The sequence below is a fragment of the Camelina sativa genome, chromosome 7 (genome assembly GCF_030686135.1).
Source record: "Camelina sativa cultivar CO46 ecotype springtype chromosome 7, ASM3068613v1".
NCBI lineage: Eukaryota > Viridiplantae > Streptophyta > Magnoliopsida > Brassicales > Brassicaceae > Camelina > Camelina sativa.
The window spans coordinates 23814033-23840034 of NC_141886.1; the positions used below are offsets into that span (position 1 = coordinate 23814033).

The 26002-nt window shown below is 35.6% G+C and overlaps 3 protein-coding genes and 2 pseudogenes across 3 annotated transcripts; 4 read left to right on the top strand and 1 right to left on the bottom strand.

Annotated features, from left to right (window-relative positions):
- The first annotated feature begins 7458 nt into the window (after positions 1-7458).
- On the top strand, positions 7459-11892 carry LOC147941616 (uncharacterized; annotated as a pseudogene).
- A 4322-nt stretch (positions 11893-16214) lies between these two features.
- Positions 16215-18166, top strand: LOC104701879 (protein NRT1/ PTR FAMILY 5.13-like). Its single transcript, XM_087456848.1, has 3 exons — positions 16215-16377; positions 16457-17189; positions 17275-18166. The coding sequence occupies exons 2-3, from the start codon at positions 16891-16893 to the stop codon at positions 17858-17860; spliced, it is 885 nt and encodes a 294-aa protein (XP_087312974.1). The 5' UTR covers positions 16215-16377; positions 16457-16890; the 3' UTR covers positions 17861-18166.
- A 1707-nt stretch (positions 18167-19873) lies between these two features.
- Positions 19874-22567, bottom strand: LOC104701877 (wax ester synthase/diacylglycerol acyltransferase 2-like). Its single transcript, XM_087456844.1, has 7 exons — positions 22295-22567; positions 21635-22207; positions 21468-21534; positions 21292-21359; positions 20982-21191; positions 20728-20865; positions 19874-20273 (listed from the first exon to the last, which is right to left on the bottom strand). Exons 1-7 carry the CDS (start codon positions 22481-22483, stop codon positions 20103-20105), a joined length of 1416 nt encoding a protein of 471 aa, XP_087312970.1. The 5' UTR covers positions 22484-22567; the 3' UTR covers positions 19874-20102.
- Positions 22568-23416: 849 nt separating this feature from the next.
- Positions 23417-25972, top strand: LOC147941617 (protein NRT1/ PTR FAMILY 5.13-like). Its single transcript, XM_087456845.1, has 4 exons — positions 23417-23987; positions 24088-24305; positions 24397-24923; positions 25020-25972. The coding sequence occupies exons 1-4, from the start codon at positions 23882-23884 to the stop codon at positions 25408-25410; spliced, it is 1242 nt and encodes a 413-aa protein (XP_087312971.1). The 5' UTR covers positions 23417-23881; the 3' UTR covers positions 25411-25972.
- LOC147941618 (protein NRT1/ PTR FAMILY 5.14 pseudogene) lies at positions 25474-25827 on the top strand (annotated as a pseudogene).
- Positions 25973-26002: the final 30 nt, after the last annotated feature.

Below are 26002 nucleotides of genomic sequence, written 5' to 3' on the forward strand. Positions count from 1 at the left end.
ACAAATAAAAAATAATCTAAAAACAACCTGCAGCGTAGCGCGGGTACCAACCTAGTAAAAATAAAAGAAAGAGAAAATATATTTTTCCACTGAGATAGGAAATTTAACAGAAAAAACCCTTATACCTTGTTGGATCTATTTTAAACCCTCAACTATGTTTTTAGTAAATAAAATGACCCAGAAATACTAAAAGAATATCAACTCATCTATAAAGTCATACACAAAAACATGTATTAACGCTCATAAGATATAAAAAGCACAAACAGAGATAAATAAGGTATTTTCAAGATATTTGAAAACGAATATATAATATTTAATAATACTTAAACTTTTCAATTTTTAATAGAGTTTCAATATTTATAATATTTTAAACTTTAGATGTAATTTAAGTATTTATAACATTTTTATTTTTTAGAGTTAAATATTAATGATACTTAAACTTTTTATAATATTTTAAACTTTCAATGGAAGTATTTATAGTATTTTTAAATATTCTATTAATTTTAAATATTTATAATATTTGAATCTTTTAAAAGTTTCAATAATTATAATATTTTAAACTTTTCAACTACATCTAAAGTTTGAATATTGTTAATACTTTAAACTTTTTAAAATATTATAATATTTTGAAACTTTTTAGAAGTTTTAATTTGTTATAATAAACCAAATAAAACTTTTAAATTTGGACGCCTGATAAATCGAGCTTCCTGTTCATTCGTAGTTGGAAGGATATTAGTCTTACTAGGTGGTTGCCCGCGCTACGCGCGGGTTGTTGTTTTCATTTGTGCTGTTTATTTTTTTTTGTTTCGTATTTTTGTCTTTTGACGTTTATTTATAGGATGTTTTGTGTAGATTTTTAAATTATGTGTGTTTAATAGCAGTCGCCTCAACCGATGTTTCATACTCTGTAATAGATGTTTGAAGAGTAGTAGGATACCAATTCCTTCTTTTCGACAACCGCAGGAACAACAATCACCTTTTTTTCAACCGCAATAGTTCCACATGCAGCAGTTGCAACAACAACAACTACTAATAAAAACACTCAAATACAAAATTACATCATCTAAAGAAATATGTATAATCCACTTGAAAATAATAAGCAAGAGTCCTCACAAAAACAAACAAACTTCACTAACCAACATCCCGTCTCAATATTTTTAGGCCCTAGGTGAATTAAATTTTTTAAACCTCTTTCACAGTTTTTTTTTTGTGCCCTTTGTTCAAAAGTTTTTTCTGAATTTTGGAGTGGACCCTTGGATTTTGCCCCTCCCGCCACCCCCTTGAGCCGGGCCAACATCGAGAAGTTTTTGAAAAGATTTGTGAGATTTTTGTGTTATGTTATTAATGTAACTTTAGATTGAGAAAGTGAGGTTGCTTCTAATATGTGATAAGGCTACCTGCATACACCCTAATCATAAACCCTAAAGAACCTCAACGGTAACATACCATAGCAATTTTCAACCCAATCCCATCATATCCAATATTCTGGATCCAGCTATTGTACTAAGAGTTGCTACACAAAAATATCAGAAAAAAATGTAGGAATGAGAATGAATCAATACAATACAGACCATAAACAAAAAACGTACAAACAACAAATGGTCAAAGATACACTTAAAAGATGAAACTTTAAGATTAGGGATGTCAGAATTGAGGGTACCTTGAAGACGGGTCCAAATCCATCTTCGCCAAGTTTGTGAGTTGGGTGAAAATCTTTGATCGCGGAAACTAACTTGAAAAGAGACATATTTGGTTTTGCTTCTACTCAAATTACCTCCGTCTCAAAAAATTCTTCTCTGATTTTGTGATAGAAAATTGATTTGAAATTGGAACATCAAAGAGAGATATTCGAAGAAGAGAGAAAGAGGAGATTAGATAGAGAGCCTAATTCTCCAAATGTATTACATTTCTACTTCGGGTGAAAATGGTGGCAAATCAATTACAATTACGCTCTAGCTTGAGACAATTATCAAGGATATGTTGGTGGTGATACACGAAATATCTGTTACAACGTGAACACATCAGCCGCTACTCTCTCTCTCTCTATGGGTTGAGGAAGAAAAGCTTATGGTGTGAAGAAGAAGAAGAGGGAGACTTTTTACTTTTTTTTTGATTCGGTGTGTCAGAGACTTACGAATAGAGAGAAACCGAGAATAATTAACATTGGTTCAAAAATCTGAGTTGTATTAATTGTTATATTTTGATTGGCTAGCTATTTTAAATTAGGTGTCAGCTCCAGGTTTTTCTAAAATGCTGAGGTGGCATGTTGAGGGAGAGAGTTAGCCAACTTTCATATTATAGATTTATAATGGTTTCCAGCCATCGTCTAAAATTTTCTAGCCGATGTGGGACGTTGTACATACACTTATTTATAAGTATTATAATATAGAAATTTTACATAATATCAAAAATGTTAAATATTGAGTTGGCTGATCCCTATTGGTCATTTAAAAAATCTTCATATAGGCAATTCTGAAAACTTTTAAAAATGTTATTCAGTGTATAGATTAGTTATTTTAAATCCTATAGGCTGATCCCTTAGTTATTTTTAATTTTAATCTCTATTGGTTATTATAAATCCTAGATGGATAGCTTTAGGAGCTTATAGCTCCTACTTTTATTTAGTATAGATTAATTTTATTTAGTATAGTTAATTTATAGTATAGATTACTTTTATTTAGTATAGATTAATTTTATTTATAGCTCCTACTTTTTTATTTAGTATAGTTAATTTTTATACACAAAACAACTCAAGCTAAGTTTAACAGAAAAAAAAAAACTCAAATCGTGAAACAATAAAACCTCAGAAATCCCAAGATGTTGAATAAATTTTAGAAGAGAAACTGAAATATGTTTGGTAGGCGAGAGAGATATGATTAATCGAGGGTGAGGGGCGGAACTATATTCGAAGACAAATGACACTTACTCAACGAGTCGCCATAATCGAGTGAGGGATTGAGAGAGCAGATGTCTACTCTATCTTGTTTGAATTTTTGTAAGATGTTAAGGTAAATCGAATTCTTTTGTTTCATTGTTGTAAATATGAGTTAATTTCATATTTTCTTTTAGGAATAGAAGATGACTAGAATCAAAATAATTGTGTTGCGATCGCAAAAATATATGTCTATTCGTTTTTGATTTAATTCTCGACTAGAGTAAACACAATCATTAAGACTATAAACGTTTATATATAAAAGGTTAAATTTATTTAGCGGTTTTTAGGTCAGAGTTTTATTTATTAAAAAATAATTGAAGATTAAAATATATTTGTTGAGGGAACTTTACATTAAATTCCCAATGAAATAGGTGAGAAAATTCTAACCTAATAGTACAGTTATTAAAAAAATATATACTCCAGTGAAGTGTGGAGTGTTAAAAAGAAAAAAAGAGGGTAAAAAAAATCAATGTACATAATCTTAGAGCAAATTTATTTCAACACCTTCTTTTTACTTTTTAACACTCCACATCATCATCTATTTCTTTCGTCTAATAATTCAACATCTATTTATTTTTTGTCATCTACAATGGTTTTATTTAATAAAATTTAACACTTTATTTTTATTTATTTTATTGTTTATTTTTATATGTTCAAATAAAATAAAAAAGTCTCTATTTATAGAGTATGAGAAATAATAAATTTTGATGTAAAGCAAAACAAACTAAAAATTTGATTACTATAAAATAAATGATGTCAAATAGTTATGATGAAATTAAAAGTATAAAGAACTTTAACAATCAATAATAATGCATCATGTGTTATAGTGGTCCCATTTTTGTTTATTCAACATATTGAAAGAATTCAATATGATTTAATCTATATAGATTTTTTTTCATTTTTAACACCCTTGTTGTATGAATAACAGTTGAATTATGAATTCAACACCTCCATTATATAGTCTAAACTAGATTAAGACTCGTGCTAGAGCACAGGTTGAAATTCATTTTATTTTTATTGTAATTTTTATATAAAATATAATTTATGTGATTGTTTTTAAAAGTTTTTTTGGATAAAACATTATGCAATAAAATCATATGCTAAATATAATAGCTTGAAAAAGACACCTATTTTGTAAGTTCTATATTGTTAATGATTCTAGATAAGTGCATGTGCTATAACACTGGTTAAATTTTTTTTTTATACAAAATTTTGTATATTTTATATTTTAAAATAAAAATTTAATATGTTGTATTAGGTTATATATGTGAAGTTATTTCAACAATGTATATTCTACATGACTTGTAAATTTGGTAAGACATAATTTTGTAAATTTGGTTTTTAAAAAGTGAGTTATTATATTATGAGTAATTTAATATATTGTTATACTTATTGTTTTAATATACTGACAATTCTTTCAAAATATTATTGACATTGCTATAACAAACCAATTTAGAGTGCTATATTATTGACATTGCTATAACAAAATATTATTGACATTGCTATAACAAATCAATATCAAGTTTCAATATATTAAAAATATTTCAAAATAAATTATTAAAGTTTATTATATTATATGAAATTATGAAATTCAACAAAAAAATATTAAACTGAATTTAAATATTCAAATTTTGACCCGTTACTCAGTAAAATTTTTTAATTCAGTATATCATATTTTTAAAGAATAATATTACTAAAGGTTGAATATTTTATAGATTGAAAAATTTATATTTGTTTTTAGAAATTCAACTGATGGTATATCTGGAAATAAAACTATTTTTTTAATTTAATAAATAATATTATAATTTATTTGTTTCATAAAATAGATTCATATATAAAAATGAGAGGTGAAGTATAACGATAATTAACAAATTAATATGTTAATTTAGATATCAAAATATTTTATTTGATGAATAATTTAGTAAAAAAAATTAATATGGTAAGTTAGATGATATGATTCTTTAGAATATTCCTTTTAAGATTTTTGGTATTACCTATTTGTAACCAATTAATCTATCAATTAATATATAATTTATATGTAATCAATTTATTTAAATTATATAGTCTACAAAATAATGTTGTGTACTTCTATTTTATTATAAATATGATACTTTTTACCTCAATATAGCAGTATAGTATATACGTATGAGACGGGTTCAACAGATGGTGATATTCACAATTGTCGAGAATAATATTGAATTAATTCTTTAAAGCCTTAAAGGTGTAGTGTGTGTCGAGAAAGTATCCACAGATTTCGAAACGTGAATAACATGCATTTCTATTTTATGTGGCAGGAGAAAGTAATGGGCCTATACGTCAATTTTTAATAGTTGGTCGACGAAGGGTACTGATTTTTTGTTTTTGTTTTAGAAAACCGATTGCAAGCTAGTATACGCCCACATATTACCATATATATAAACAATATAAAATATTTTGTCAATTATATAAATTATTATCATTACATAAAGAACATGTATAAACAAATATAAGTTATATATATAATACTATAAACATTCAACTTTGATATTTTGTTAGCTGAAATCAAGCGTTGACCTAAAAAATATTAAACTTTTTCCTAAAAATAATAATTTTTTTTATGTATTTCTGATCAATAAATAAAAATGATCAATGATTTATATAATTTTTGAAAAACAAATATAACAACAAAAAGTTATACGACAAAAAATACTAGAAAATTATATACCAAACAAAAAATGGAGAATTACATAAAAAACAAAATTTGTGGTATTTTTAATTTAATAATTTTGTTAGTACATAAAATATACTAAAAATAATATAATAAAACTATACCACCAAATTTATGTGTAGTAGATTTTGTTATAAAACTATAACAAAATACCTTTTCCTTTTAAAAATCATTTTTATTTAATATTTTCAAAGGTGGGGTTTTAAATATATATATTTTTTTTTTACTTATTTATAAGATTATGTCATTTGAAATATATCCATAGCATTGCCAACTATTTCTTTGATTATACAAAACCAACCTTTGATTTTACAAAACCAACTTTTGGTTTTTAATTATTTTCTAGATATATGCCTTTCATGTAAATAAATAGAATTTTCATTATTTTCTTCATTTCTGTTTCTTATTAAAAACAAATAAATAGTTTGCAATCTCTTGAATATATTTCAAATAACATAATCTTATAAATAAGTAAAAATTTAAAATAAAAATATTTAAAACCACTATTTGTAAATACAAAAAGAAAAAATGATTTTCAATGGACAAAGGTATATTTTGTTATAGTTTTATAACAAAATGCACTATACATAAAATTTGGTGGTATAGTTATATTTTTTGTAAAATTATACAAATCATTTATCATTTTCATTTATTTATCAGAAATATAAAAAATATCTTATTTTTAGGAAAAAGAAAAAGAAAATTTAAATATTTTTCTAGTTAACGTTTGTCAACACTAGTCAACGCTGAATTTCGGTCAACAAAGCACCAGAGTTGAATGTTTATGGTATTATACACATAACATATATTTGTTTATGCATGTTCTTATGTGATGATAATAGTTCATACAGTTAACAAAATATTTATATTATTTATACGTGTGATCATGTATTAGCGATGTAGCTAGCAATCATTTTTTGTTTTGTTTTCGTCATGTGAATAATACTGTAGAAAGATTAAGTACTTTGGAGAAATACAACGCTATTGACTTTAGTCTACGAAAGATTGGTATTGGAGAAAGGTTTTGGAGAAATACAAAGCTATTGACTTTAGTCTACCAAAGATTGGTATACATTTTGACTGATAATTTTGTGTGATGCCAAGGCTTTTCATATTCACACAGTGCTAACCTATATAGTTAAGCTCGTCCATATATCACAGATCCAATACTATCTTAATCCATATTAATTTAACGAGACTCCATGGAAGCATGCAGAATCTCTCCGTAAGGTGATTGATCATAAAAAGAGTCTCGAGCATAGGAAATCATTTGTCTCGGAGATGATGATGCAACTTTGGTTCTCCGGCTCAGATCATATGGCCTCCAAACTGATGCAGCGTAGCATCGATCCTTAATGGATCTGGCATGGGTGTTACTTGCCCATTAAGTTACAGCTTTAGTTGGTTTTGTTAGCTTTCGTTTAGTCGGTTTTTCTCATCATTGTTAGGGTTACATTTAGGGTTTTATTTTCTTCCTACGTCTCTATAAATAGAGAACGTAGCAGCATTGTAAATCATCACATATTGCATCAATAAAAGACCAAAAAAGAGATAGTCTTAACTACCCAAAAGAGCTTTGTTTTCTGGAAGCCCTGTAAGGAGGACTTGCAAAACTTCACTTTGATCTCGCAACTCGATCTCGGCTCTATCTCCTTCGTTTGCACCCCATCCTCTCTCATCGCCTCTGTTCTCTCCTTGCTCTGTTTTACTACCACCAAAACAGAGCATCGGTTTTTGTCCAGCTTCCGCCCCCCCCCCCCCCCCCCTTATCAGTTGGTATCAGAATCTCTTCGTTCCTGGTCGGTTCGTGTCTACCATGGCACCCACTAAACAACTTAAAGACGCTGATGTTCGTGCTGATCCACCAACCTTCAACTTGAATGATCTACGTGACCTGTTGACAACATCCAATGAAAATCTCACAACGTCAATCCAAACAAGTGTTCAAACGGCGATCCAAACTTCTCTTCAGGAATTGAATCAAACATTGCTTCGCCTTGTCGGGGATCAACATCCACGTGTTGATGATGTCCACGCTAACCCAATTCATGGAGTTGATAACGTTGTTGTCGGTGATCAAGCTGGTGTTCATGTGCAACAAGACCATAACAATCAGCGAGGTATGGTTAATTTTAGACCACAAGAGCAACGCTTCCAAGACACACGATGGGAACAAAGCTTTCGCGTCGACATTCCGGAGTTTCATGGTGGTATCCGCGGTGACTCCCTCCTCGATTGGTTGGTGGCAGTGGATGAGATTTTGGACTTTAAAGGTGTTCCTGAAGACCCTATAGTTGGCTTAGTTGCTACTCGTTTTCGTGGTCATGCGGCTTCATGGTGGCAACAAACAAAAGTTACACGTTCACGGTCGGGGAAAGCTGCAATTACCTCTTGGGAGAAGCTTAAAAAGAAGCTAGGTGAGACCTTCCTGCCTCATAACTATGACAGGACAATGTACAACAAATTGCAAAATTTAAAACAAGTCCCGCGTTCTGTCGATGAATATGCAGAGAAATTCTATCTCTTACTCACACAGACATAGATATATGATAGTCTGATTCAGCTTGTCTCTCGTTTTGTAGGTGGATTACGTGCTCATATTCAGAATTCAATGCAACAATTCGACCCCACTACAGTGTCTGAAGCTCATCGACGCGCGGCATCATTCGAACAACAGCTGCGTTCGTCCAACTTGAGTGCGTCGTCTTCTCGGGGTCGTGTGCTAGACCAACACACCACGTCCGTCCAACCCACACCTCGTGACAGCCCTGACCAAGAAAAGTCTGATACACGATCACTTCAGCGTGATGACGGACAAGGGTTACGATGGTCATCTGGTAACGCCCTACGTTGCTTTTCATGTGGTGAAAACGGTCACCGTCAGACAGCTTGCCCCCATCAAACACGTCGCGGTACTCACGGGTGAGGATTTTAATGATCATGAGCACCCAAGTCATGACTCCCAACAGTGATGAAACTGGTCATCACGACGAAGATGGTGATATTGGGATTGCTCTTATGTGTTTAACACCGGAGCAACGGGAGAATGACTGGTTACGCACCAATATTTTTCGGTCTACTTGTACCATCAAAGGTCGCATGTGCAAATTAATTTTTGTTTCTGGTAGTTGTCAAAATATTATTGCGGAGTCAACGGGTATCAAACTTGGTATTCCTTTTGAGGCTCATCCGTCGCCTTATTCACTCACTTGGTTTCAAGACGGAGTTGCTGTCCGTGTTTCACAACGTGCTTTAGTGGCATTCTCCATCGGCCCTTTTTATAAGGACCGTTGTTATTTCGATGTGGCTCCAATGGATATTAGCCATTTAGTGTTGGAAAGACCGTGGGAGTATGATCGTAAAATCATACATGATGGTGTGAAAAACACGTACCAATTTATTTGGGAGACCCACAACATTGTCCTCTTACCTTCACGGGAACCATCGTTGGCACCCAATCCGGCGAGAGTGGACTCCAGCTTGCGTCAAACAACCTCCTCTCCCTATGCATTTCACGCTAAACAGACACGTTCGAGTACCACCAATCATGGCAAATCGAGTTCAGTGTTGTGCTCACAAGCAACTTTCGAACAAGAGTTACGTGTGGAAGGCTTTGCTTTAGCCCTCCTTCCGGTGGGGCAATTAGACTCTACTCCTCCGCCTATGCACTCTACTTCGTTTGATTCTCTTTTGAGCGACTTCCAAGATGTGTTTCGGGCGGACTTGCCATTGGCGTTACCACCTTTACGTGACATTCAACACCACATTGATTTAGTTCCTGGTGCCACGCTGCCTAATCGACCGCACTATCGGATGAGTCCACAAGAACATGAGGAGCATCGTCGTCAAGTGGAGGACTTACTGCGGAAAGGTCATATCCGAGAAAGCCTTAGTCCGTGTGTTGTACCAGCTCTTTTGATTCCAAAAAAGGATGGTACTTGGCGTATGTGCGTTGACAGCCGTGCTATTAATAAAATCACGGTGCGTTATCGTTTTCCTATTCCTCGTTCAGATGACCTCCTTGATCAGATTGGTACAGCCACAATTTTTTCCAAAATTGATTTGAAGGGTGGTTATCACCAAATTCGTATTTGCCCGGGTGATGAATGGAAGACAGCGTTTAAAACACGGGAAGGCTTATTCAAATGGCTTGTTATGCCTTTTGGCTTATCTAATGCACCGAGGATGTGTATGCGAGTTATGAACCAGGCATTGCGTCTGTTCATTGGTAAATTTGCGGTGGTGTATTTTGATGACATTCTTATATTTAGTTCGTCGTTGCATGAGCATGTTGATCATCTTCGCAAGGACCTTCTTGTTTTACGTCGTGAACAATTTACGCTGCATAGCATAAATGTGAGTTTGGCACTCGCGAGGTGCAATTCTTGGGATATGTGGTTTCCGACAAAGGTTTATCTGTGGATGTAAAGAAGGTTGAAGCCATTCAGTCTTGGCCGGTTCCGACAACGGTCGCGGAGGTTCGTAGCTTTCATGGTTTAGCTTCTTTTTATCGTCGGTTTGTACTATATTTTAGCTCTATTCTAGCTCCTATCACGGAGTGCATGAAGGAAGGTCGCTTTTTTGTGGACGCCTGCAGCCTCGGAGTCATTTGATCTCATCAAACGCAAGCTTATGACCACTCCAATATTGCTTCTCCCTGATTTTGCCATCACGTTTGAGTTTCATTGTGATGCATCTAAGTTGGGGATCAGTGCTGTTCTTAGTCAGCAAGGTCGTCCTGTTGCTTTTTGCAATGAGAAGCTATTCTACGCAATAGTTCAAGCTATCAAGCATTGGCGTCATTACTTGGTTCACAAAGATTATGTATTGTATACTGATCATGACGCACTCCGCCATCTTGACAGTCAAGCCAAAGTATCGTCTCGACATGCCTCTTGGATCGCATATCTCCAACAGTTTACATTCTTTATTCGCCATACGTTGGGTAAGACCAATCGAGTTGCTGATGCTCTCAGCCGGCGCCACTCGTTGTTGTCTACTTTCTAGGGGTCGGTTCCGGGTTTCTCAACCTTTTTTAAGCTCTACAAAACCGATCCATTCTTTCCTTCTATCTTCTTGGAGGCGGAATAGGGTCTTACCGATGACTACACGCTTACAGATGGGTTTTTGTTTAAAGATCTTCATCTTTGTGTGCCAGATTGTAGCTTGCGCCTCAATATTATACAAGAACTCCACAACGAAGGTCATGTGGGTCGAGATCGTACACTTCAGTTGGTGACCACCTCATACTTTTGGCCAACATTGCGTCGTGATGTCACTCGTTTTATCGAGCGTTGTCGTATTTGTCACCAAGCCAAAGGCAAAGCTTCAAATGCGGGTTTGTATCTTCCTCTACCAATTTCGAAGCAGCCATGGACGGACATTAGTATGGACTTTGTTTTGGGGCTTCCTCGTACTCAATGCGGTCATGACTCAATTTTTGTGGTGGTGGATCGTTTTTCCAAAATGGCTCATTTTGTTCTTTGTAAGAAGACAACAGATGCTATAGCGGTCGCCACACTTTTTTTTTCTGTGAGATATATCGGCCATTGTGTCTGATCGTGACACTCGTTTCTTGAGTCATTTTTGGTGGTCTTTGTGGAAGCTTCTTCGTACTAGTTTGGATATGAGCTCGGCCTATCATCCTCAAACGAACGGTCAAACGGAAGTTACTAATCGAGCTCTTGGCAATCTTTTGCGTTGTTTGGTGGGCGACAATAATAAGAGTTGGGATTCCAAGTTATGCCAAGCTGAGTTCGCACATAATCATGCGTTTAATCATAGTCTCAGTTTTAGTCCGTTTCATGTAGTATATGGGTTGGTTCCATGATGTCCTCTTGATCTCACGACGTTGCCTGACCAGACTCGTCTTCATGGACAGGCCCTCGACTTTGTTGATGATCTCCAGTTGGTGCATAGTCAAGCTCAAGCTAATTTAGAAGAAAGTTCGCTTAAATATAAGACTGCAGCTGATACTAAATGGAGACTCGTTGCGTTTCAACCTGGCGATTTGGTGTGGATCTACTTGACTAAGGAGCGTCTTCTCTTGCGTGAATACAATAAACTCAAGTCCCGGGAAATTGGTCCAGAGGAAAACATTGAACTTATTAACGACAATGCATACAGAGTTTGTCTTCCTCCCAACTTTCGCACTTCCAATGTTTTTAATGTCAAGTACTTGTATCCATTTCATGGTGATAACGACGGCCTGGATTCTGGGACGAATCCTTCCCCACCCGGGGAGACTTGATGCAGCGTAGCATCGATCTTTAATGGGCTTGGCATGGGTGTTACTTGCCCATTAAGTTACAACTTTAGATGGTTTTGGTAGCTTTTGTTTAGTCGGGTTTTCTCATTAATTTTAGGGTTACGTTTAGGGTTTTATTTTTCTTCCTACGCCTCTATAAATGAAAGCGTAGCAGCATTGTAAATCATCACATATTGCATCAATAAAAGACCAAAAAAGAGGTAGTCTTAACTACCAAAAAGAGTTTTGTTTTCTCAAAACCCTGCAAAGAGGACTTTCAAAACTTCGTTAACTTCGATCTAGCAACTCGGCTCTATCTTTTTCATTTGCACCTCATCCTCTCTCATCGCCTCTATTCTCTCCTTGCTTTGTTTTACTACCACCAAGACAGAGCATCGGTTTTTGTCCAGCTTCCCCCACCCCCCCACCCCCCCACCCCCTTATCATCTGGCCTCCAAACTTTGTGTCATCCTCTCATAAAAAATCCTAGATGTTTTCAACTTCAAAATTGTGAATCCCTCTTTAGTCATCTTCTGAAACGACTGACCTGTTTTTTAAAAATAAATAATAAAAAATAATAATGATAATAATAATATAATAAATAAATAACCCAAAAATATTTATTTAAATATGCAGAAACTCATATCACCAAATAAGCAGCGGAAAATACTAATAATAATAAACCAATAATTAACGAGAAACATAGACCAAAAACTAGCAACTTATACCATAGTTCTAACACCAACATTCCAATTATAGCAACCTAGCAGAAACCAAAGCATAACAACTAATTCCTTAGAACATCCTCCTCTTCATAGTCATGATCTCACTCTCACACTTTGTCTCTACCTGCACCACAAACACAATGAGATGCATGAGTATTACCAGAAATACCCAGTGAGGCGATCCTCCCATCTACGAGCAATACACACAAGAAAATCAAGAGTACAACTAAAAATAAAATATAACAAACTAACCATTAAACAGAACAACCAATAACACTTTCACCACACCTACACATCATCACGCAAAACAAGTTATGCAACCCAATCGCTTAGATAAGCTCATGGTCACGCACTCACTTTAACAAGTGAATCACAAAAATAACTACAACCAAAAGAGAAGCTCTCCAATATCCAAGAACAACCAAACTCGCTCCTACAACCAATCACAATAACAAACAAACATTGAAAACAAACTGCCAAAAAAATCAGAAAAGAACAACCTCACAAGTGAAACCACGAAATCAACACGAACCATTAACTTTCCAATCCTTCCAGTGAAAAGCAAGGTCTATACGTCCAGAAGCTTCCCACAAAATTTCAGCACTACCGGATCTCAGATGAAACTGCAATCGATCCCGAAACACCCGCTGGTCTCAATCCGCAACTGAGAAGAAATGCCCCACGAAAATGCCGATATCTCCTAAAATATTAACGAAAATTCACTTATTTAAAAATGAGAATGTATGAAAATCTCTAAGATATAACCCTACCAAATATCAATACCTTTCGAAATGATTTGAGCAGTCAAATCCTCTTTCTCCCAAACCCTAACAGTTCTGTTTCTCTCTTTGGTCTAAGGAAAAAGCTTGATCTCCCTTCTCTTCCTCCTTTACACCAAAAAACCAAGGGTTCTCACACTTTCCCTCCCTCTATCTGATAACAATGTAGACACCAGCAAAAAAAAAAAAAAAGGAGGCGTGACTTTAAGAGGGAGATTAAGGGGGATGTATTGGTTTAGGATTTAGAAAGAATTTTAATGACTTTATGTTCTTGCTGATTGTTAGAATCATAGAAAATTGAAAGTTAAAAATGAAGGATTCTAAGAGATTGTTTAGGAAGTTTTTTAAAATCTTGATGATTTGTTTTTTCTAATCTTGTAAAATCTTTCTATTTGATGAAAGAGTTTTCATGACTTTTGTTATGAAGGAAATGATATAAAATCCTAAACCAATAACATAAAATTTGAATTCATTAACAATCCAAGTATCTTTTGTTTTACTTGAATAACATAAAACTTTTAATGACTTTATAAAACTCTTAATCCAATAACACTAGATTTATCAAGATTTTAGATAACTTTTTACAAATCCACAACCAATAACACCAATTTTTTAAAGAGTTTTTAAAAGTCTTGATTGAATAACAACATATTTTACCTAACTTTTAAAGTTATTAAAATTCTTTCTAAATCCTAAACCAATACCTCCCCCTAATGGTTTTTGGTTTAATTTGATTAAACTAGAATTTAATTAAACAAAAAATCAATTAAAATCCACTCCTTTGGTTTACTCAACACATCTTAAACTCTTTTCCCGGAACACGGATGTTACATCTACACACAATTACTATTTTTCTCCAATTATCATATCAATTCATTTTATATACCGTGGCTCTCACTAGGTCTTTAAAAATTCACATGTGAAAGTACTATTGTTGGGATACAAACAATGTCCCACATCTGAAGATTAGAAAATAAGTTTTTAATATATAAGCCAAGACCAACTCCAATTAGTATGAGATCTTTTGGGAAGGAGCCCAATAAGAAATTCATGCTTGCTTTGCCACCTGGGCCCAAAGCGGACAATATCATAATAATAGGGGAGTTGGTTTGGGCTTGGAAAGCCCAACAATTGGTATCAAAGCCTAGGTCGAAAAGTGGACCTAGAAGAGTGGGTGTGGGCTCTGTGTTCGGTGTGGGTGTGGGCTCTGTGTTCGGTGTGGGAGGTTCTCTCAAAAAGATGACATGATTAAGGGTGCCTAAAGAATACTTCATTAATAAAGGGGTATCGGAGCCTATGTATGTGGGTTTCGCTGAAGGGAGGCCAAAGTATCGTGGTACATAGTTTAAGGGGAAGTTTGTTGGGATACAAACAATATCCCACATCTGAAGATTAAAAAATAAGTTTTTAATATATAAGCCAAGACCAACTCCAATTAGTATGATGCTTTTTGAGAAGAAGCCCATTAAGAAATCCGTGCGGGTTTTGCCACTTGGACCCAAAACAAACAATATCATACTAAAAATGGAGCATGGAAAGTCCAACAACTATAATAGTTACTAATTCATTAATTAACAGAGAACTTAGCTTTCAAAGTAGTATCTCGTTCGTTATTGCATTCGTTAAGAGACAGAGAAGAAAATGATGACTTGTAGAGAAACTTGTCATCTTAAAGAAGAATATGTCACCGATGCCGTTAGCATCTCTTCTTTTAGGGTAATGAACGAAGGATCTGCTTCGTTGCAAAAAAAATTTGATTGCATGTACGTGTACCAACCCAAGAGTACAGCTAACACAAACACACAAATCCACTAAAATTAAAATACATCAAAATAGTGACACGCAAAAAATATTGAATAATTATTGTAAATAGGTTTCATGGATAATCTTTTGCAACGAAACATGAAAAATCTCTGAAGCATGAAAAATCTGCACGGAGAGCATTTCGTTTAAACCTCTGAAGCATGAAAAATCTCTGAAGCATGAAAAATCTGCACGCAGAGCATTTCGTTTAAACCTCTGAAGCATGAAAAATCTTTTGTGGAGCAGCAGACTTCATCTTGTGGAGAGCTTCGATGATGAGATCGCAGAGGTGATGAGGGTCTGGAATAACCTCTACATCAACTCTGATGTTGATTATGAGTTTGTCTACATAGCTTTGAATACGAAAAACTATTTGCGAAGAATATTACAAAGTCGAGATATCTCAAAAAGACTTTGGTATGGAAGCTTTGGTACCATTATGTCTATATTCCAGAATTATGTTTGAACACATTAACTTTACAGTTATGGTTCGCAAAAAGAAAGTTCAGCCACAAGATGCTCCAAGCAAATCATAACAAAAAAAAAATCAAATATGAAGTTGGACAATAACTGTTTTTATGAAAGGTTAGCGAGTAAGGCTACTCTTCGGAAAGCATCGTTAATCTTCCTTCTGCTGTATTTTTCTTAGTGTATGATGCATACATTCGCGTATGTAATAAATGTGTTACAGTAATTCTGTATAAGTCTTTGTAATTACGCTTGTTTGAATTTAAAGAAAGTTTGATTTGCAGAAAAAAAAAATTGAATTGACTTTTTTTATTATTATTTGGATTAAAAAGTATCAAATTCAATCCTAACTCGAAATATATTTTAAAGTTTTGGATATAACCTGAAACTATCCATACTTGATGGATGTTTACCCTAATACGATTCGAAATCTAAAAATATTCTAATGGATTTTATTTTTTTAAACCCAAATTACTCGACCTGAAACCCAAATGGATATCCGAATGCCCACCCACCCACTTTAAAGGTTAAACATCTCAAACGAGAATCTAGTTCCTTGTCGCTTTCGTTGGAGACAGAAAAGATAATGACGCCTTGTGGAGAAACTTCTCTTCTCAAAGAAGAAGAATACGTCACCGACGCCGTTGACCACCGTGGACTCGCCGCCAGAAAATCTAACACCGGTAGATGGAGAGCCGCCTGGTTCATCATTGGTAAGCCGGATGAGATTGGGAGCTGCTTCTCTCTCTGTTTACAAACACTAGTTCTGAAATTTATACTATTGAATTGTAGGTGTGGAAGTGGCGGAGAGGTTTGCTTATTATGGAATCGCATCAAACCTAATAAGCTATTTGATCGGGCCACTTGGTCAATCCACCGCGGTGGCCGCCGCTAATGTCAACGCTTGGTCTGGAATCGCTACTCTTCTTCCTCTTCTTGGAGCTTTCGTCGCCGACGCTTTTGACTGAGAAAGAGTTTGAATTTGGTGTCAGGGACTGGCATTTCTGACTTTATCTGCGTTTATGATTCCCAACACTACTGAAGTGACATCTTCTTCACCTTCATCTTTACTCAATGCGTTCTTCTTCTTCTCTCTGTATTTGGTGGCTATTGGACAAAGTGGACACAAGCCTTGTGTTCAGGCTTTTGGTGCTGACCAATTTGATTAGAAAGACTCTCAAGAGAAATCTGACAGAAGCTCCTTCTTTAACTGGTGGTACCTTAGTATGTCTGCAGGAATCTGCCTAGCGATTCTTGTGGTTGTGTACATCCAGGAAGAGTTCAGCTGGGCATTTGGGTTTGGTATCCCGTGTGTGTTCATGGTGATCTCTCTTGTTCTTTTCGTGTTAGGGAGAAGATGTTATAGGTACAGTAAAAAAAGACATGGAGAGGACGAAACCAACCCTTTTACACGGATAGCTAGAGTCTTCTTTGTAGCTTTCAAGAACCAAAGATTTAGTTCTTCGGAATTGTGCAGAGTTGAGCTGGAGGCAAATCCATCTCAAGATTCTCCAAAGAAGCTGACGTATGTTTCAATATATACGTTAGGCTATGGTAAGAAAGCCTTGTTTGTAATGATTATGAGCTTATAATCCATTATCTTGTGACAGGCTTCTCAACAAAGCATTGCTTGTTCCCAATGATGAAGAAAGCGCATGCAAGTCTAGAGATGTTGAAGACGCCACAGCACTTATAAGGCTTATTCCAGTATGGCTTACAACTCTGGCTTACGCCACACCCTATGCGCAGTACATGACTTTCTTCACAAAGCAAGGTGTCACAATGGAAAGAACAATTTTTCCAGGTGTGAAGATCCCACCTGCTTCTCTTCAAGTTCTTATTGGCATATCAATTGTCCTCTTTGTCCCCATCTACGACCGTGTTTTGGTCCCAATCGCCAGGTCGATAACTAAAGACCCTTGTGGTCTTACAATGCTCAGAAGAATTGGAGTTGGAATGGTACTGTCAGCTCTCACTATGGTTATTGCAGCTCTGGTCGAGTCAAAGCGGCTCGAGACTGCTAAAGAACACGGGCTTATAGACCAACCTCAAGCTACTGTTCCAATGTCGATTTGGTGGTTAATCCCTCAGTATCTGTTGCTGGGATTGGCCGACGTACACACTTTAGTGGGAATGCAAGAGTTCTTCTACAGCCAAGTCCCCACTGAGCTGAGAAGCATCGGTCTTGCGCTTTAATTAAGTGCGTTGGGCGTTGGAAGCTTATTGAGCAGCTTACTCATCTCTGTGATCGACTTAGCCACTGGAGGAGATGCTGGAAACAGCTGGTTCAACAATAATCTGAACAGAGCCCATCTCGATTACTTCTATTGGTTACTTGCGGTTCTTAGTGCCGTTGGGTTCCTTACGTTCTGGTTCATATCCAGGTCATATATCTATCGCCAGGTGGACCAAGTGTAGTTTCTAAATTTATTTATTGTAGTTTTTAATTTATTCTCTTAATTAAAACAGAATTATTATTTTATAAAAAGACCTTCGGAGCCACATATGTATATAGTTGTATACCGAAAAAGAATAAAAAGTAACAATAAGGAAGACTCATTAAGTGATGTGAAAGTAACAATAATTATGTAATTTGTTTACTTCATCACTTTCCACAATGCGGCATAGTGATGTTAAAGAGAGTGTGTCTCATAAAACTATTGAAAAGGTGACAGAGAGTTAAGAATGCGTTGAGTGATTTCGGGTCAGGGGATCGTGTCTGTACAGCACATCCCTCCAAAACCCACTAAACTTGGTCTAGCAGGAAATCAAGGAAGCAAAGTAGACCTTATCAATCAAAAAAAGCCTATTGCGGTTTCAAACACCAAAGCTTCTTCAGTCTCTAACGGTAACGCTCAAAATTTACACCATGCATCGCTCTGTATAGTCAAACCTCGGAATACAGCTCATACTAAGCTCCAAGTGAAGAATAGATTCGTCGTTCTTGGATCTCCCATCTTATGCAGGTGACGATACTTGTCAGAAATCAGACAATATCATTGTAATCAATAGCTTTTGCTATTTATAGACAATATGATGTAATAAGGAAGATAAGAATGAAGTTATCCTTTTGAGCCTCTCTTTTCTGTTTTTCTAGGGTTTTAGCTCTTGCTTTCACAGGCGCGCTAAGTCCGACAAAAGTAGCGAGCCTGGCGGGGTGGACAGCGATATATGCGGTGTTTGAAACTTGCGTGTGGGTGCCGTTCGTGTCAAGCTACGTTTTAGCTTCGGTTTTGGGGAGGCAACATTTTGGTATAATGTTGATTTATATGTATTGTTGTGGATAGGCAATGTTTGACCGGATGAAGCGGGAAAAAGAGGAAGGGAGAGGAGGAGAGAGGACGAGTAATAAGCAGGAGCTAAGGCGGAAACTGGAGAAGCTGAGCGAGAGGCTGAGCAAGCTCAACACATACTCGTCTTGGTTAAATATATTGACGCTCATGTCTCTAACATTGTATTTTGTTTATCTCGGCCAGACTTGGCGTCGCTTGTTGATCCATACTTTTGTTGTTGTTGTTGTAAGTAGGTCATGTCTTCACTTTTGGGTTAGAGGTTGTTCTAGGCCCGCCTATATATTGTTTGTACCGGGGATTATACAGTTTAAACAAATAAGATTTAGTGGGAAAGAGCGAGCAAGTTCTTTATTAATCGGGGGAAACGTGAGATCGTCACTTAAACAAGTCGAATTAGAGCTTGTTAGTCCACAGACGAACTAGTAAGCTTAAAAATGACGAACTGAAAACAAGAACGAATTATACGAAAGATAATAGCAGTTTTCGATGCAAAGTATTGCTCTGTGGATATTGTCCGCGGGTCTGGATCATGATCCCAATAAATGTTTTCTCCTTTTATAGGAGACTGTTGACCTAGGGATGTCTAGGGTTTCCGTCGTGAATTTCCGAGATTGCCCCTTTGCAGGAATTAGTGGACTTGCTCCCAATCTTGTCGGGCCGAAATCGCAATTAATAAATCTCGTTGGGCCGAGTGGCATATTGGGCATAGCCCATATCCAACATATATGAATTAAAATTTCATATTAAGTAGCGGAGATGTAAAATGATCCAACATATCTCTATAGTAACTTTGTTTTATTTTTTTGCCAAAGCTGCTATTTGTGTAGGCATTACTCTTTTGTAAAACATTTATTCATTACTAATGATATTTACATCTTTAGAAGAAAAAAAATGATCCAACACGTTCGTACAAACATTTATGGTTGAATTATTAATTTTTTATTGATAATGTAGGACTTATAAGATGATAAACTCAGGATGACATACAACAAACCAATGATAGTGTAGGACTTATAAAGATGTTAAACAAAGGATGAGACGTAAATAAACAATCTATTCAAAATAATCACATGCTCAACTGAATTATATGTAGTACTGTAAATAGGTTTCATCCATAGATATGCTATGCACGCCGACCATTTCGTTTACACCTCTGAAGCATGAAAAGTCGTTTGTGGAACAACAGCAGATTTCATCATGTGGAGAGCTTCGATGATGAGATCGCGGAGGTGATGAGGGTCTGGGATCACGTCTACATCAACTCCGATGTTGATAATGAGTTTGTCCACATAGCTTTGAGTACCGATAATGAGTCCCTTGTTTAACAAAAAAAAAGGGATAGAATTAAGTTTCACAATGCAATTTTTTTTATTCTTACGTGTTTTAACAAATTAAAAAATAAAATCATATATATACATATTTAAAAAAATAAATACTGTATATTTTCTTTATTAATAAGTTAAAATAATATACCTATATATATATATATATAACATATTTTGTTTGAAAAACTCTATTAAAAACATGAAAAAAAACACTCTCTGTGAAGCAAAAATAAACTATTAAATCAATATCCTTTATAAAACGAAATGAATATAACACACTCCATGAGATGATTCTCGAACCAAATTCCCTTATATCTCCCTTACCAAATCCATTTATAATGTGGGATAATCTAATATTAGCCTAATTTATGCAAAAGAAGTTGAAGTAATGTAATTTTTGATGATCGGTTTCAACTTTCAAGAATGTGTTTGTGTAAGAGAGTACCTGTGGAAAACCAAAGGTACTTGAAGCAACGTAAGATATTTTATGGCCGAAAAAACTAATTTCTTCGGCTGGACCAACCACATTACTGAATATCATTGTTGTGCTTCCAAAAATTCTCTTTACAAGAGTTTTGAGTGCCTGTTTTCCACCCCATGCACAGATACATATAATTATGTCGATAAGAACACAAGATACATTAATTATATATATTTGGAACTGCATATATTAAGATAATGTTTGATTTAAAATCTTACCTTAAATCCAAAAACCTCCAATGTTAACTTGAGCAACACATGGGAAAATAGAGGTTCGAGGGAATGTTTCTTACGATCCATAACAATTTTGGATTGTCGAACATATTCAAATACATCATCGTTCGATTTCATGTCCAAGGGGATCAGAACATAACCTATTGAGTTCCCCCATCTACACTTCGAACCTTTTGCCATCATATTTGCCAATTCCTGATATAGACTTAATTATTTGTTAGAATTCGTACTATTTTGAACAAGACAAAACAAAAAAAAGGAAGCAAAAAATCGTTTGGGATATGTTATTAAGCACCTCAATATTTCTGTTTGGCCTTAGATTAAAAAAAACAACACCATGAAGATGTAGTTTGTCTTCAAGATCTGTTTACAATTTCAAGACAAAATGTAAGAATATTGTTATATACAATTTCAATCATTTACTCTTGGAGTATATGATATTGTGATATTTAACAAGAGTAAATTATTTACCATATCTTTGATTCAAATATCGAGAAAGACCAGCTTGTACCATACCAAAAAGAACGTCATTTATAGTCTAATAGAAAATAGGAAAAAAAGATGTTAAAAAAAAAAGAGGGGAAAAGCATTTTAAAAACTCATCTTTCAATAGAAAAAAACTAATTAAGCAAACATACCATATTCATGGCGTTCTTCACCATTTTGATATCATCCAAACTAATGATTTGATGAATAAACTTATTATTGTTGAGTGTAGCTCCTGGTTTACCCATTATATGAGCTGAGGTGTCCCTCGCACAAGAAATAAAAACTATTGATTTGATAACTTCGACACAAGTGTGGAACATAAATCTTACTATGAACCATAACCAAGCAACCAAAGCAAAACAAATGTTCTTTGCTTTGTTTTTCTTCGGAGCCACAAAAGTAGGCAACGCCTCGGGGTCACATGTTTTCCGAGTGCAAGCGAGTAAAAGAGACATAAGAGACATCCCATCGCCCAAAGAGTGATGGAACCTAGCCACGACCACAGATTCGGCATGTGATGTTTTAAGTTTCAATAAATGAAACTCCCATAAAGGTTTGGACATATCCATAGGAGAAAGAGCCATCTTAGATGTATAATCCTCTAGAAATTCATTAGGATTCTCAATGTTAGGATCTATATCTGGAACAATTACATGCTCTTCTACTATTACTTTCGTTGGAATCCATTTTGCTTTTTCTTTGTGCTCACCATGACCAGTCACCTACATGTCTCATATGATGTTAGAAGTCATGAAACTTAACATATAAAAAATAAAAACGTGTGTATGTGTGTGAAGTCAATTACCGACCAGTATGCTAGAGAAGCGTGGATGGTTGATCAGTGTGTTCTTTAAGCCTTCCACAAGTATTGATGGATTGGTTTTGGTTTTGAATCCAATGGTTAGAATGTTGAAGACATCAAGACCTGGCAGGCTAAACAACCGTGCAAATGGACTTACCGGCTCCTCTCCTTCCGTCACTTGCCTTTCTATTGCCATATCTCTTATTAAATATCCGGTTTTATGGTATTAGTCTACAAATGGCTTATTTATAGACACATAGCTATTAATATATGTGTATACATTTGACACTGTTGTAGTTAATTGAGGTTGTTGAGGAGCTAAGAGTTGCCCCATCGATACCCCTTAAGAGAGATCGCTATCAAAGAAAAATGAAACAAGACAGAAGTTAATAGCTAGTACTCGAAAATAATAGTTCACGTACGGTTTAGTGCCTCTGTGTCTGTCGAGAAAGTATCCACGCCTTTCGAAATTGACAAAACAGTTCTATTTATGTGGCAAGAAATAGTAATGGGCCTATCCGCCTATACGTCAATGTTTGATAGTTGGTCGATGAAAGCGTACTCTTTTCTTTTGTTTTCGTCATGTGAATAATACTGTAGAGGTATACAAACCTATGGACTTTTAGTCTACCAAAGCTTGTTATTCATTTTGACGATACACTAACTGTTAATCTTTGCGTGACGCCAAGGCTTCCCATGAACTTCCATATAATCACACATCTAATACTATCTTAATCCATATTAACGAGACTCCATGGAAGCATGCAGAATATCTCCGTAAGGTGATTTGATCACCACCACAATTTTGATGCAACTTTGGTTCTCCGGCTAAGATCATCCTCTCATAATCAAATCCTAGATGGTTTCTATGAGCAACTAAAAGAGATGTTTCAACTTCAAGATTGTGAATTCTTCTTTATTCATGTACATATAATTACTATTTTTTTCTCCAATTATCATATCGATTCATTTTATATACTGTGTGGCTGTCACTACTCACTAGATCTTTAAAAATTCACTTGTGAAAAGTTACTATACAGTCAACAGTTACTAATTAAGTAATTAAAAATAAAAAAGAAAAGGACAAAGAAATTAGCTTTCAAACGTGACCAACTCAAATCAGTACCTCGTTACTCAATGCGCTCTTGGTACAGAGTGGACACAAGCTTTGTCTTCAGGCTTTTGGTGCTGACCAGTTTTATGTTCGATATATACGTTAAGCTATGGTTCGGAAGCCTTGCTTGTATGGTTATGAGGTTATAATCCATTATCTTGTGACAGGTTTCTCAACAAAGCCTTGCTTGTACCCAATGATGGAGAAACCAGCATGCAAGTCTAGAGATGTCGAAGACGCCACAGCTCTTATTAGGCTTATTCCAGAAATTTTAAAAGACAGTCGGAACACATGTCTCTTACAGAAACTATGTATACAGAAAAAAAAATTAGAAATAAAGACTCATACGAAAGAGACAAGAAAATTCAAATTCTGCAGTCCAAGAGTTATATATAGTATTGGAATATATATATATTTCAAATGTATTTTGTAAATTGTTAGGCGTTACAAAAAAAGTTCTTATTTCTAGTCTCTCTCCAAATGGCTAATTCTGGAGAAGAACGCGTGATCGACGCCGTTGACCACCGTGGATTCGACGCTAGAAGATCCAATACAGGTAGATGGAGAGCTGCATGGTTCATAATCGGTAAGCTCCATTATTATAATCACGAGCTGCTCTGTTTCACTATTTTTTTTATACCTCCTTTTTTTGAATTTCTCTCTTGAGGACATTTTTGTTTTGGCAGGTGTGGAGGTGGCGGAGAGGTTTGCGCACTATGGGATCGGATCAAACCTAATAAGTTACTTGACTGGACCACTTGGTCAATCTACGGCTGTCGCCGCCGCTAATGTCAACGCTTGGTCGGATATTTCCACTATTCTTCCTGTTCTTGGAGCTTTTGTCGCTGACGCTTTTCTTGGTCGGTACCGAACAATTATCATTGCTTCTCTTATCTACGTACTGGTTCGTCTTTGTCCTGTCTCTTCTTTTTCGATTTTGTCGATCATATTAGAAGCAGAAACTAACTTGAACATAATTTGGATTTTATGGACAGGGACTGGCATTTCTGACTTCATCTGCGTTTATGATTCCCAACACTACTGAAGTGACCTCTTCACCTTCGTCTTTTGTCAATGCACTCTTCTTCTTTTCTCTGTATTTGGTGGCTATTGGACAAAGTGGGCACAAACCTTGTGTTCAGGCTTTTGGTGCTGACCAGTTTGATGAGAAGAACCCGCAAGAGTACAGGGATAGAAGCTCTTTCTTCAATTGGTGGTATCTTAGTATATGTGCAGGAATCAGCCTGGCGGTTTTAGTGGTTGTGTACATCCAGGAATACGTTAGCTGGGCGCTTGGATTTGGTATCCCGTGTGTGTTCATGGTGATCTCTCTTGTTCTTTTCGTGTTAGGAAGAAGAATTTATAGGTACAGTAAAAGAAGACAAGTAGAAGAAACCAACCCTTTTACCAGGATAGGTAGAGTCTTTTTATTAGCATTCAAGAACCAAAGATTGAGTTCCTCAGAATTATGCAAAGCTGAGCTTGAGGCAAATCCATCTCAAGATTCTCCAGAGGAGCTGAGGTATGTTTGAGATATAGCAATCATAGATGTTATGGTTCGGACAGCCTTGTTGCATACTTGCATGATTATGAATTTAAATACACTTTCTTGTGACAGTTTTCTCAACAAAGCATTGCTTGTTCCCAATGATGGAGAAATGTCATGCAAGTCTAGAGATGTCGAAGATGCCACAGCTCTTGTCAAGCTAATTCCAGTATGGCTTACAACTCTTTCTTACGCCATACCATACGCACAGTACATGACTTTCTTCACAAAGCAAGGTGTCACAATGGAAAGAACAATTTTTCCTGGTGTAATGATCCCACCTGCTTCTCTTCAGGCCCTGATCAGCTTATCAATTATAGTCTTTGTCCCCATCTACGACCGTGTTTTGGTCCCAATGGGAAAGTCAATAACCAAAGATCCTTGTGGCATCACAACACTCAAAAGAATTGGAACTGGAATGGTAATAGCAACTCTCACTATGGTGGTTGCAGCTCTGGTTTAGTCAAAACGGCTCAAGACTGCAAAAGAACACGGACTTATAGACCAACCGAACACAACTGGTCCAATGTCGATCTGGTGGTTATTCCCTCAGTATATATTGCTGGGATTAGCCGACCTGCACACTTTAGTGGGAATGCAAGAGTTCTTTTATAGCCAAGTTCCCACTGAGCTGAGAAGTATCGGTATGGCTCTCTACTTAAGTGCGTTAGGCGTGGGAAGCTTATTGAGCAGCTTACTTATCTCTCTGATCGACTTAACCACTGGAGGAGACGCTGGAGACAGCTGGTTCAATAGTAATCTGAACAGAGCCCATCTCGATTACTTCTATTACTTACTTGCCGTTGTTAGCGCCGTTGGGTTCTTTACGTTCCTATTCATTTCCAGGTCGTACACCTATCGTCGTGTGGACGGAGTGTAGTTTCTAAATAAATGCCATTTGTAACTATTTCTCTGTTTATAGCCCTATTTTAAATGCTAGAGCCGGCTCTGTCTTTGGAGTAAATACCTGTAGCAACATAAGATATTTCTAAAAAAGAGATATATTTTTGTGGCCATGAACAAAAGACATATAAGGTGCGTGTGAGCTTTCTTAT

What these genes read in the sequence shown, in the direction of transcription:
- LOC104701879 (XM_087456848.1), top strand. Translation starts at nt 16,891, where the DNA reads ATGTCTGCAGGAATCTGCCTAGCGATTCTTGTGGTTGTGTACATCCAG. An exon ending in GATTCTCCAAAGAAGCTGAC is followed by an intron (nt 17,190 to 17,274) that starts GTATGTTTCAAT and finishes ATCTTGTGACAG; the next exon opens with GCTTCTCAACAAAGCATTGC.
- LOC104701877 (XM_087456844.1), bottom strand. Translation starts at nt 22,483, where the DNA reads ATGGCAATAGAAAGGCAAGTGACGGAAGGAGAGGAGCCGGTAAGTCCA. An exon ending in TGAAGAACGCCATGAATATG is followed by an intron (nt 21,535 to 21,634) that starts GTATGTTTGCTT and finishes ATTTTCTATTAG; the next exon opens with ACTATAAATGACGTTCTTTT. An exon ending in GGCCAAACAGAAATATTGAG is followed by an intron (nt 21,192 to 21,291) that starts GTGCTTAATAAC and finishes AGTCTATATCAG; the next exon opens with GAATTGGCAAATATGATGGC.
- LOC147941617 (XM_087456845.1), top strand. Translation starts at nt 23,882, where the DNA reads ATGGCTAATTCTGGAGAAGAACGCGTGATCGACGCCGTTGACCACCGT. An exon ending in CTTCTCTTATCTACGTACTG is followed by an intron (nt 24,306 to 24,396) that starts GTTCGTCTTTGT and finishes TTTTATGGACAG; the next exon opens with GGACTGGCATTTCTGACTTC. An exon ending in GATTCTCCAGAGGAGCTGAG is followed by an intron (nt 24,924 to 25,019) that starts GTATGTTTGAGA and finishes TTCTTGTGACAG; the next exon opens with TTTTCTCAACAAAGCATTGC.